General features: G+C 32.6%; 1 protein-coding gene across 2 annotated transcripts in view; it reads right to left on the minus strand.

The window, feature by feature from the left end:
- The window catches only part of LOC107442643 (uncharacterized), a 52,858-nt gene that overhangs the window by 1,958 nt on the left and 38,755 nt on the right, over nucleotides 1-12,145 (minus strand). For both annotated transcript variants that reach the window (XM_087169260.1, XM_087169261.1), the window contains exons 22-30: nucleotides 10,389-10,584; nucleotides 9,251-9,481; nucleotides 7,709-7,923; nucleotides 6,203-6,389; nucleotides 6,042-6,129; nucleotides 5,343-5,585; nucleotides 2,286-2,452; nucleotides 1,375-1,568; nucleotides 614-851 (exon numbers count right to left, since the gene is read on the minus strand). In XM_087169260.1, the coding sequence (XP_087025386.1) occupies nucleotides 614-851; nucleotides 1,375-1,568; nucleotides 2,286-2,452; nucleotides 5,343-5,585; nucleotides 6,042-6,129; nucleotides 6,203-6,389; nucleotides 7,709-7,923; nucleotides 9,251-9,481; nucleotides 10,389-10,584 (1,759 nt within the window). The remainder of the gene's footprint in view (nucleotides 1-613; nucleotides 852-1,374; nucleotides 1,569-2,285; nucleotides 2,453-5,342; nucleotides 5,586-6,041; nucleotides 6,130-6,202; nucleotides 6,390-7,708; nucleotides 7,924-9,250; nucleotides 9,482-10,388; nucleotides 10,585-12,145) is intronic.

The raw sequence follows: 12,145 nt of genomic DNA on the forward strand, positions 1-12,145 counted from the left end.
CAGCTTTTGTAGATATCCGAGTGCGATAACTAGTCGGAATTTAGATTGTGAGGTCACATCTTTATAGACAAAGTCAAAGAAAAATAAAAAAGTTAAATCTGATTTAAACGTGCTGATCGTCGATAAGACAAATTGAATTACTAACTCCATATTCCGACTTAATTTGTTTGCTCTGGATGCTACTCATGCAAGATTGGCGCGAACGTGTTAAAAGATTGAGTCTATGTAAAGTTTAACAGGCCAAGTTCCGATAGTTATTTTGCGTTTATTTCAAATGAAATTAACTCAATTCACAACATAAGGCAGCGTTATACAGTTTGATACAGAAATAAAGGAAAGATCACTAAAATGCTCAGAAGGTTAACTTCATGCTTAAAAGAAACAGAATTTAAAGTTATTTTAAAACTTAACAGATCAATGCCATCATATAAGCGGCATGGTACTTATTTACGGAGTTCAATGCTGCGCATATGAGAACTGAAATTCCTCATCTTATTGCTCATATTAACAATTTATTATAATTAATTATATCCAATCGGAAATAAACTTTAAATACTTCATGGGTTGACTTGTTTAATTTATTTTACTGTCTATAAAAAAATTGACTGCTTACCTTCGAAAGTGAAGTGCACTAAAGAAATCACTCCACTCAAAGGAATGCTTTGAATCCATTGAATGCTGTAGTCGTAAGTATAAATATTTATCTCTCCACCAGAAACCATTTCAGTGCAGAAACCTTCTTTGCTGGGCCACTCGTCCACGTTGGCCATGGCCAGAAGCTGGATCTGTCCACGTTTCAGCCATAATGTGCTTGTGACGTACGTCGAGCTAACATATTGCAAGATCTTAAACTACAAGAAAATAGACTCCTTACAACATTGATATTTATGTAATAAAGCTGAAGAAAAATAAGGTTAGAAATACTTTAAATGGACACTTTTAAAGAGTGGATATCAAAAACTTTTTCAAGTGAATTTTAGGATCATGTTAGTTAGAAATATACACGGTGTTCTGTACTGACCGCTAATAATCTTAAGGATCCTTATCAAAAATTGAGAAAAAGGAAATACATTCCGAATCTGAAGTCTAAGAAAGTATACCTTTAACAAAATCTCACGAATCACTACCAAAGAAGGTGGAACTGCAAACATCAAAACGTGTTAGATACCCAGAGGAAACGTTGATAAGTTTAGTTATTAGAAGTACCTTTGAGTTACAATCGACAATTAAACAGGTTTTGATATCTTGTACATCAGCCTTCCTTAAAAATTTGATAGATTTCGATTGAGTTTTTTTTCACTTTAATATTAATATATGTTCTTTAATTAGGTTAGTAAGTTATTGTTACAATAACTTACGATACTATCAACTTACTTCATGTTGAGCGTCATCCCACTTGTAGACAGATGAATACGACCCTATTCCCGATCCAATAGCCAATAAGATATTGTCTTCTGAGTCACGAGTGACATCCAGGGATAAGACGCCTGAAGAGGGCAGGATTTGATGCTCTGACCATTCACGTTTTATTTCGTTGAATATGTAGACTACAGCGTTGCTGTAAACACCTGAAAGGATATTGAAGGATTCATTTACGAGTAATTTGTGTTGAATATTTAATGTCTTTTAAATTAAAAATGCCCAAGAGTTATCCACGCGTTTCAAAATGACAATTCAAACAATATACTTCAATACAATCTCAATAAAATTGCAAAAATCTATTAAAAGTTTTAAAGTTACGTTACGAAATCCTGGAAAGAAAATCCTGTATCCACAATTGAATATCCATAGGATGTTTAAAAAATACCAGCTTTAGAGTCTTTGTAAGAGGAACTAAGAATAAGTATATGGAGTCAGATTAAGAGAAACAAAAGAAAAATCAATTTTGTCCAACTCTGAATTATTATTAAGATTTACCCTGTAAAACATCTAGTTGATATCAAAACTAAAAATGTTGACAACTACACAGTTTAATGTGACTACTGTGACCACAGCTAATTTCAGCTCTATTAATTGAATAAAGTGGCTTTTGAATATATTAATTTATTTGCTCTGATCGATCACTATAATGATTCGTTAAAGTTTGATAAAAACATTTTACTCATTACTTTTTGACTTAATGTGTATTGTTTCCTTAGAGACTAAAAATATTTAAAAGTGTGTCCATTTTTACACCTTACTTCTTTCAAGCTTCAATGGATGCATCTTGAAAATTTCTTGAACCAATTGTTTATAAATATTAACGCTTTTCAAATCATTAATTAAAAATAGGTAACTATTCTTACCCTCTTTTCTATCATAATAGAATCCGGCTACAGCATACAAATGGACTCTTCTGAATGATTTTATGTCACTCAAGGTTGGTGAATTCTTAATCTCCATAAATACATCCAAGTATTTGGAATCTGTTAAAGATGCAAGCTTCATTTCCTCGTCCCTCTTGTCATTGCACCTTGTTTAAAAATAAATAAAACTATCTTTAAAGCTCTTTGTATATGAAAAGAAAAAATGAAACATTTGTTTTAGATTGATCTCTCAGACATTTTAAATTTAGGAGAGATTTTGTTTTACTTTAGTATGAAATTTAAACTTCAAAAAGTTTAAAAGCTTGGTTGTTGTGTTTTTGGCACATTCAATAAAACTGATAAGTTCGATATGTATTAAAAGCTATAAAAGGTTATGTAGCTCAAAAGATTTATTTTCATAAAAGATACTTTTATGTTAAAAAAAAAGATCAAAAAATTTCAATTTAGTTGAATATATAGATAGAACACTGACTATGGAATTTTAACATCTAAAATAGAACGATTTTGTTTCAGGTTGGTAGTGTGTCTAGGTTGCATTTCCTTAAGTCTCTAAACTAAAGGTTCTGGGAAGGTACTCAATTACTAACTCAGTCTCTGCAGATAAGGTTGCTTTAAGAAGCAGTCTTCGCTACAATGCTCATCTGGTTAACGGAAGTGACAGAAATGGTTAAGTGAGAGGCCGTGAGCGTTTGGCACGCCAGTGCAGTTCTGTGTCTTAATTTTTAAGAGTTTAGTTGCTGCTGTGTTGTGTTTCGTATAGTCACAAGTAGGACTGGGCGATATAAGAAATTTTATATCGTGATGCATCGTCAGTTTTGCATCGCGATATAGCGATGTATAGCGATATAGTATTTTTGAAATTCATTTACATGTAAGGCGTAGAAAGTCAGATTTCTATCAAAACTTTAAACTCAGATTGATTTAAATCAATTTATGAATTTGATGTACATGTTTTGCTTAAGATATTAATGTTATATTTTCTAAAAATGATCGCGCAAATAGCGAAAGATTTCTTAGTTTAAAGATAAATAAAAAAATAAATAAAATTGAAATTTATCAATATATTTACATAACAATATAGAAAGAAAATTTAAAAAATAAGTTTGTTTTAAGCATAGGAATAATTTTTAACGAAGTGCTAAATAAATTAAATAAAAAAAAAACACTTTTAAAACACTATTTTTTATCATTATTATTTAACATAAATAAAGTTAAATTGAATAATTACCGAATCATGAACGAAAAAACAAAGTAAGATTTAATTTCCTAAATTATGATATTCGATAATATATTCAACAGACAATATTGACAGAAAATTAAAAAAACACGATTATACTCTTTAATAAAACGAAGTGCTAAATGATTTTAAAAAAAAAATTTCGCAATCGCAAACATAACTAATTTTTTTGAATAAACAAAGTTGATTGACTTATGTCCAAAACCAAAAGAGGAAAAATAAGTTTTGTTATAATTTTATTTATAAAAATGAAAACAACTAAAGATTTATAAATTTAAAATAGGTAATAAAAACCTATTAAATTATTGTTTTATCCAAAAAGTTTTTAATAAATTAAAATAAAGTAAAAAATAGCCTAACAAATTTAATTACTTTTTAATTTAATTCTTTATGGGCACTTTAAATTAGATTTCCGTTTGTAATAAATTCAATAATGTAAAATAATACTTAAACATATAATATCAAAATTAGTCTTCACATTTAAAAATAAAAAAGAAAGTTCTGTTTCAAAAAAAATTTACCTAATTAAGAAATAAACGATCACAAAGTCAGTCCCACTGAAAATAATCTGCAAGAAACGATATCAAGTCGCGACAAAGTAGAAAAAAAAAAAAAGAAAAAAAAAAAAAAAACTAAGAGGTGCGGAAACGAACATGCGAGATCACGATATATGTTCTCAAAACTGATTCTGATTCTACCGCTCATCAATCAAGGCCGTTTCAATATAACGATACGTACATCGTCTTTTCCACGGCGAGTTGGCATCCTTGCGTGTCTTATATCGCTATATCGTTCGTCTTCGTTACTCGACGGCTTAAATCAGATTTCTGATGCATCGCGTGGAACGAAAGTCGCTGTATCGGCCTGCCGATACAGGCGTTAAATCGATATGTCGCGATATATCGATTTATAGCCCAGTCCTAGTCACAAGTAAACAGTGGGATTAATATCCCACTGTTCAACTGCGATTACTGTTAATTTAGTAGCACCATATAACGCGAGAGATGGAAACTTAAACTGCTGGAAATTGTTTTGAAGTTTTTTTTAGAGGCAGGCATTGAACTTTCGCTCTTTGCCTCGAAAGACGCTGGAAGTGTTGCTCTTAAAAGTTACTCCGTGGGCACCTGAAACTTAACCTAAATCACGAAGGTTAGCATTATCAACCCTACACTGCCACAGATACATGTTCATAGGGTGAGCTACATTCACACAACAGGGACAATTAGGTAGGCACTTTATTTACATCGCACTAGAACTGCACAATGGGCTATTGGCGACGGTCTGGGAAACATCCCCGAGGATGATCCGAAGACATGCAATCGCAGTTTTGATCCTCTGCAGAGGAGATGATTCCCTCGCTTTGGTAGACCGACGACCTGCACGCGTAGTCAAGCACTTTACGGTAGAACAGTTTAAAGAGGACCGATACCGTCCACCCTCGGTCCGTACGCAAGCTGGTCACCCACCAATTTATAGACCGCAGCCAGTGATGCTTGACATAGGTGTTCTGCAGAGAAACGTGTCTTTACGATCAGTTCAGCGTGGGACACAGAACAGACAAATACTTCCATACTCTATGCGGGATACGAACCCGCAACCTTTGGGTTCGCAGTCCGGTACGCTAACCGCTCGGCCACCTGGCAGGCAATAGTTGCTAAGTGGGTCGAATAGCTGTGTAGGACGCGAGTGATGCATTGAAATTTATGGTGCTACGATCTAGCATGCAAGTTTTTAACTAAATGTTTAGAGGAAAGGGAATAGTTTACGAACCATAAAATAGTTAAAAATATTGTACTCACCATTTAGGTTGAAAACCTCTTGCATTCGTCCATATGAAGAAGTCTTTTCTCGATGGAGTGAGAACTGGATCAGGTATTGGATATAATCTTCCTGGCTCTGGTTCGCTGTCCACAATCAAGTGACCAGACTTCTTCACCCTTATCCAGTAAGAGTATTCCTCGTGACAGCATCTTTCAAGGTAAGTGCATTGTTTCTGAGATGTCCATATGACCATAGAATGGGAGAATTCACTCGTAGAGTGTCTGAAAAATTGCAAAACAAGCTCCCAATGTATGCAAATACATCTCAAAATAAAATTTTATTACTACCATATGTTGTTTAACAGGTAGTCATGCTGTATTAAATGAGAAAATGCTGAATACAGATAATTATGAAAAGTACTATATTTTTTAACCGATTGCATTTAAACTTTACTAATTTTAAATTAAAAAAATCTAAATTCATAAAACAATTACCTTTTAGATTATACTTCCGATTATAATATTTCCAATTATAAATTTAATAATTTTTCTGATAATTTAAGGAATTGAGAACTGTGAAAGAGTAAAAATTAAATAGTTCATTATTCATTAGACTGTAATTCTGCCATAAGAATTTGAAGTTTATTCCCAAAAAACCAATGTTAAAATATTTATGGTAATGTTAATAATGACCTAGTACAATTAGTTGTACAGTCAATATAAAGAACAGATACTTACTCTAAGCGATATCCTTGCAGTATTTTCATGGTTGGACCCAAATTAATCTCTTGCAGTAAAATGAAATATGCAAACTTCGATACTTTATCTGAAAAGAATAGAGGGAGATGAAGATAAAAATAAAAACAGCATGAGGTAGTTTCATCTGAAGATGTACTTACTGTGCACCACATTCAGATGCTCACTAAGTTGTTGCCAGTACTCGTAACTCAAATTCTTCAGGTAACTCAGTGTTCCATTTAAACTGTTGACAGCTTCGAAGAATGTCGAGGTTATTCCAGAAAGTGATATGTCGTTAATCAAATCGGAGAAGAGATAACTTCTAGCTTCTAAAGGTTTGCTAAATAGCTGAGGTTAAAAATAAATAAAATCAGGCGCACGAATATTTTAAGGAGATGAAAAAATTTCATTCATAATTATAAAGTTTAAAGTAATGAAAGCTGTCAGTAGCGGCTATACTTGCCAAAAATAAATTGTATGGGATTTAAGTTAGTTGAGTTAACAGCGCTTTAAACTGAGTGGGCAAAGCGATATTTTAACGTTGGTTTAAACTGTGTTTTAAAGTTAGAGGGAAAAAAATTAGGAGCAAATGTAAGAGATTGCTTTTCATAAATATCAAATCAATATTTTTATTGTTTAAAACTGTTTTTCGAATTCTGAAATATGTCATGCATGATATTTATTGACAATACTATAGCATCATTTTTTAATATATAATATGTTGAATAGTTTATCCTCACGAGATGATTGTTGGTTGTAGTTCATTTACGTCGCACTAGAGCTGCACAATGGGCTATTGGCGACTGTCTGGGAAACATCCCTCGGGATGATCCGAAGACATGCCATCACAATTTTGATCCTCTGCAGAGGGGATGCACCCCCCGCTTCGGTAGCCCGACGACCTGCACGCGTAGTTAAGCACTTTACGGTAGAACGGTTTAACGAGGACCAATACCGCACACCCTCGGTCCCTACGCAGACTGATCCAAGTGGTCACTCACCCGCACACTGACCGCAGCCAGTGATGCTTGCCTTCGGTGATCTGCAGGGAACCGTGTCTTAACGATCAGTCCACTGCGGGACCCTCACGAGATGAAGAATCAAAATTATGCGCACAAAGGTGCGAAATCAAGTGGAGTTCTAAAATAAGTCGGACTATTAAGAATATAAACTAGTACGTTTTTCTGCTTTTTATGCTATCTTCGTTTGATATAAAATTTTTAAATACCCTTTTTAAAGCAAATTATGAACAGATAAAATTAATATGACAGATTGCTTCAAGTCTTATCCTTGAAAAAATTCCCTGTAATCTTATCCTTATATTCTAAATCTAGTTCTTGGCTTGAATAATTGCATTTTTGGTTGTGAATTAAATGTATTAAGTTTAAAGGGCTAGATGTGGCCTTGTTGCACCAAACAAACACTACGCAAGTTTGTCTACAGTGTTACTTAATTTTTTTCTTTTTTTACCATTCCAGGCTCGTGCTCTCAAATGACAAACGTAGCGTAAAGCTCGTAAAAGTAACGAAAGTAATTTGTAGTCGCTACATTAGAAAAAAAGTAGTTTAAGTTAACTACAAAGAAAATGTTTTTCCGACCATATCAATGGTCATTTGTATCACATCACAAGTCTCAGATGAACTTACATTTAAATTACGGATACATACCTGCAATTCCTTCACAAATTCTTCTCTATTGTGCTTTACAATAGCCTGATCCAAAGAATGAACATTGTGGCCATTAATTGGAGATGCAGCCAAGGATCCATCGCTGTGAAAATCTCTCACGAATACTTTGTAGCCATTAAGGGGAATGTTGTTAGATTTCTTTGCCACCATATCCAATGCGACGTCATTGACCATTCCATCAATTAGCAAATCACCTTTTGAAGAAAAAAGAAACTTATTTGGTACAATTATAAGTTTTTAAAGGATGGTCTAGCAGAAGTGGAAATTATAAGCTCTAAATGAATTTTTTCAAGCTAAATTCAGACATTTTTATTTAGTTACAGATCAAATTAGTCGAAGTTATGGCAACAGGACTGTGTTAGAGTTGGCAACATATGTATTTTTTTTAAGACTCCCTGGTCATATAAGATCTTGTTTGACGGAGCAACAAGCAATCTGACACGAAACTTTTTTTCTGTACAAAATCAAAGCGCAAGAGTGATGACGATATGACGCGAACAGCTTAAATGAGTGATAGGGATTTGCAGATTTTAATCTTGCTAACAAGAAATAGAGGTATGGAAGGATGATTCCAAACTTCCTATTGTAAACTTGTTAATTTTGAAGCTAATTTAATCAAATTTACTAAAATGTCAATTAAAAAATTTATTCACTTAAGGAAAATATCGAAAAGTTTTTTCTATCGTTTTCTTATCAACAGCGCTACCTGTTCACTTGTTTTCTGATTAATAGCGGCAATGTCCCTCGGAAATAGAAAACAGCAAAACTTTTGAAGTTTATAAAAAATTTAAAACCAGTTATGAGTTTTATACCATGAAGAATTATGTATGATTTAAAAACCGAAAACTTGTGAATGGTTGCAGATATCAATGAGAATTGTAAAAACATACGGGGGCGGGAGAATTAGTGGTTTGAAGATTGCTATTAGTTGTATGTTGCTCAACTTTATTGGTAACTTGAACGGCACTAAAAATTTGAATTTAAGAATTTTAATGCGCTGAAAACTTTTAGAAGACAGATTTACAATATTATACTTATCGAGTGTAATATGTAGTGCTTGAAGGATAGATTTATTGATATATTGCACCTTATCGTTAGTCAGAAAATTCATATTCCCGCAATAACCGTCTTTAATGTAGGTTTAAAAACCTTGTCAAAAATTAAGCCAAAAATACATATTTCAGAGAATAAAAAACTAAAAATACAATAAATCACTTAAGATTGCAGGGCTAAAAACCTATTTGTGAGAACAGGAGTTAAAAGGCATTTATTGAAATTAAGGTAATCAAACTAATTTTGATGTTTTCACAGTGCATTTTCACTAGTGAGTCAACAGAAATCCTTTGTTTCATATTTGCCATCCCTACTAAATATAGTTTTGTATCCATTTTTGACAAGGTTTCTGAGAACATACATCAAGGGCGGTGATTGCGGAACATCTAGTGTAGAGTAAAATTATGGAGTTAAATGAAAACTAGAAACATACGAAACAGAAAATTTGTCCGATAATGGCTTTCTTACCTTGCACTGAGACATCAGATTGGAATTTCAATTTGGAATTCACGTCCTGGTCTGTAGACAAAGTAACCCGGTCTTGCAAAAGGCTAGTCACATTTACGCCATCCAAGTTGCCATGAACGTCAAGGTCAGATGCCGCAATCAAATCGGACATGAAATATGTTGTGCTATTGATGGTTTCTGTTGTGTCTACCCGAACTATGTCGTCTGGCAATAAGAGGCCATTGAAGTGTCCTTTAAGAAATGAGCATGTGAAAATTTACAAGTACCACAAAACTGAAGATTAAGAATGAAAGTTGTTCAGTAATAAGAAGAAATCTAGCAACTAATCGATTGAGAAGTACAGAGTTTTTAAAACTGCCCGATGATTTGAAAAACCTATTTAAAAAAGTGTGAGGATATAGCAATTTACTGTTTGTTTCTGATTAGAAACCTAGGTCTGCATTTCCAGTAAATTTTGAAAATAATTTCTGAATTTGTCAACAGATGGCACGCAACGGAAAAATAAACAATATTTTCTGGCTGTATGTCAGACTTTTTAAAAGGAACTATTTATAAATAAGACCCTAGTTTTGGTTCAAGTTGCACAACGCTGTTGCTTTTAATATGATTTGAAAACAGTATTTTACAGTTTTGCTCTAACAGCATATTTTAACGTTTCAATTAAGTAATTTTTTTATTAGAACGCAGGAAACCGTACAATTAAATCTTTTACTGTTTTCTATAATAGGAGTTTTTTGCATCATTAATCCTTTTAAAGCCATTATGGAATTTCTTTAATACTTTTTAAGGTGGTTTATAAATTTCGCTGATAATTATGTGTACCAAAACTTAATTTAGGAGATTTAAATTTCATTAACTTATGTTCGAAATGCAAGATGAAATTTACTTGTTATAGTGTTTGACATACTTAAACTACTTCGTAATCTAAAAACTCAATTGCTTTTTACAACATTTTGAATGTTCTCCAGAAGAGCTGATTTGTATTGTCGGTAAGCATTGTTGCGTGACCTCCAATGATAACGTTTGAAATATTTGCAATTAACTCATGTGCAAGAATCTTTGCTTTCATCATATCTGTATTCAATAAAGGTAATAGCAAAAAATTTCTTGATTCGAATACGTATGAACAAAAACTTACCTTCCACCGTGGCTACATCAGTCTTGAAAGATTTAAATATCTTCTCACTGTCAACGTACTGGAGTCCTTGCTTCAAAACCACATTTTCAAAGAGGTCGTTTGCGTCGATCCCTTGTAGATATCCCGCTACAAATAGGTCTTTAGCATCGAGGACTTCGCTTGTGAAGGATTTAAACTTCTTGTAGCCATTGATATCCTTTTAAGGAAAAGAACTTCATAAGTTTTAAGAATCTTAACAAAGGAAAACAAAGCTACTGCTTGAGAACGTTAAACTCAAAATTGATTTCAAACTAAAAGTATCCTTCCTTAAAAAATAGTCTAGACATTAACTATTTTTTTTTTCAAAATTTTAAAATATATTATAACTTTGGCGAGATTTTTTCATCTAGGTTTAGTTTTTACAACTTGGCAAAAAAAGTGTTGGAGTGACTTTTCATTCATTTAATAATTGGATATAAAACAAAATTTGTTTTTCTCATGTTGGTATTCTGAACTATTTTCCTAATTAGCATAAAAGGCATGATAATAATCATGCTTGAATAACAGATGCAATCTCAATTGTCAAAGGTAGCATACTATTAGATAATTGGTATTTTCCAAGACCTAATCTTTGAAAAAACCAGCTTTTTCCAACCTATTAAATCAGTGTTTCCCAACCTTTTTTGCGCCAAGCCCCACCTAAGTCATTCTGAAATTCTTATGCCCCCCTATGTAACATATACATAATTTTTAATATTAAAAAATTGAATTGTTCACTTAAGAAACTTAAATGATAGATTTTAGGAAGAAATCACTAGGAAATTGTTAACGAAACACAGTAAGTAAATTTTCAAAACATATAATGAAAAACTAAAATTCAAATAGTTTTAATAAAGATTTTTCAATAATAATTTAATATTTTAATTTAGTGAGATCCTTGCTGCACAGAGATTTTATGTTAGGTTCCAATTTGGTTAGCTTCAGTCTCAAGTATCCCCGTTCTGTTATATCCAGACAATTTCTTTTTTAGCAATAAATCATTTACAGCACTAAATCCAAATTCAGCTAAATATGAAGATGGAAACGGTAGCAATAGTTTTCTTGCACATTTGGTTGAATTTGAGTATTTGATTTCTGTTTCCTCACAAAGCCATGCCATCATTCCCTTTATATTAAATAAAGTTTTAACTGACTTAACATTTTGCATTTCTGCGAGTTCTTCTTGATACTGCATATTTGATATATCAGACAAATCCACTAACTTTGGCTGCATCATCCATGCTGGAAAATCAATTTGTTTTAAACCATAGAATCTTTCTTTTAAGTCAGCCGATAGAATTTTCAGATGATCGACAATAGCAAGTAAAGCGGTATTATTTACTTCACATTTTTGGAGCCAATGAAACTGTTCTAAGTGTTTGTTGTTAATATATATCTGACATAACTCAATAAGGGTAATGAAACCAAATATCTTCTCTTTTGCATCAACTAGAGTTATTTATTCCTTGTAGATGCTTATTTAATATATTTAGTTTTTCAAAGATATCGGCTGAATAACTCGCAAATGCTTTATCATCGACTGTTAACAGATACTTCATTTTAGGTTTGTCACTTAAAAAATCACTAAGAATATCAAACAGTTCCATAAATCTTTTCAAGCAGTTCCCTTTAGAGAGCCATCTTACTTCAGTGTGAAATAAAAGTCTTACATGGTCCGCATTTTGTTCTTCACAAAATAGCTTGAAGAGAAGCTCAAGTTTGGCATTAGCTTTAATATC

This window comes from Parasteatoda tepidariorum, chromosome 8, assembly GCF_982258835.1.
Source record: "Parasteatoda tepidariorum strain Cologne lab strain chromosome 8, Ptep-v5.0, whole genome shotgun sequence".
Lineage (NCBI taxonomy): Eukaryota > Metazoa > Arthropoda > Arachnida > Araneae > Theridiidae > Parasteatoda > Parasteatoda tepidariorum.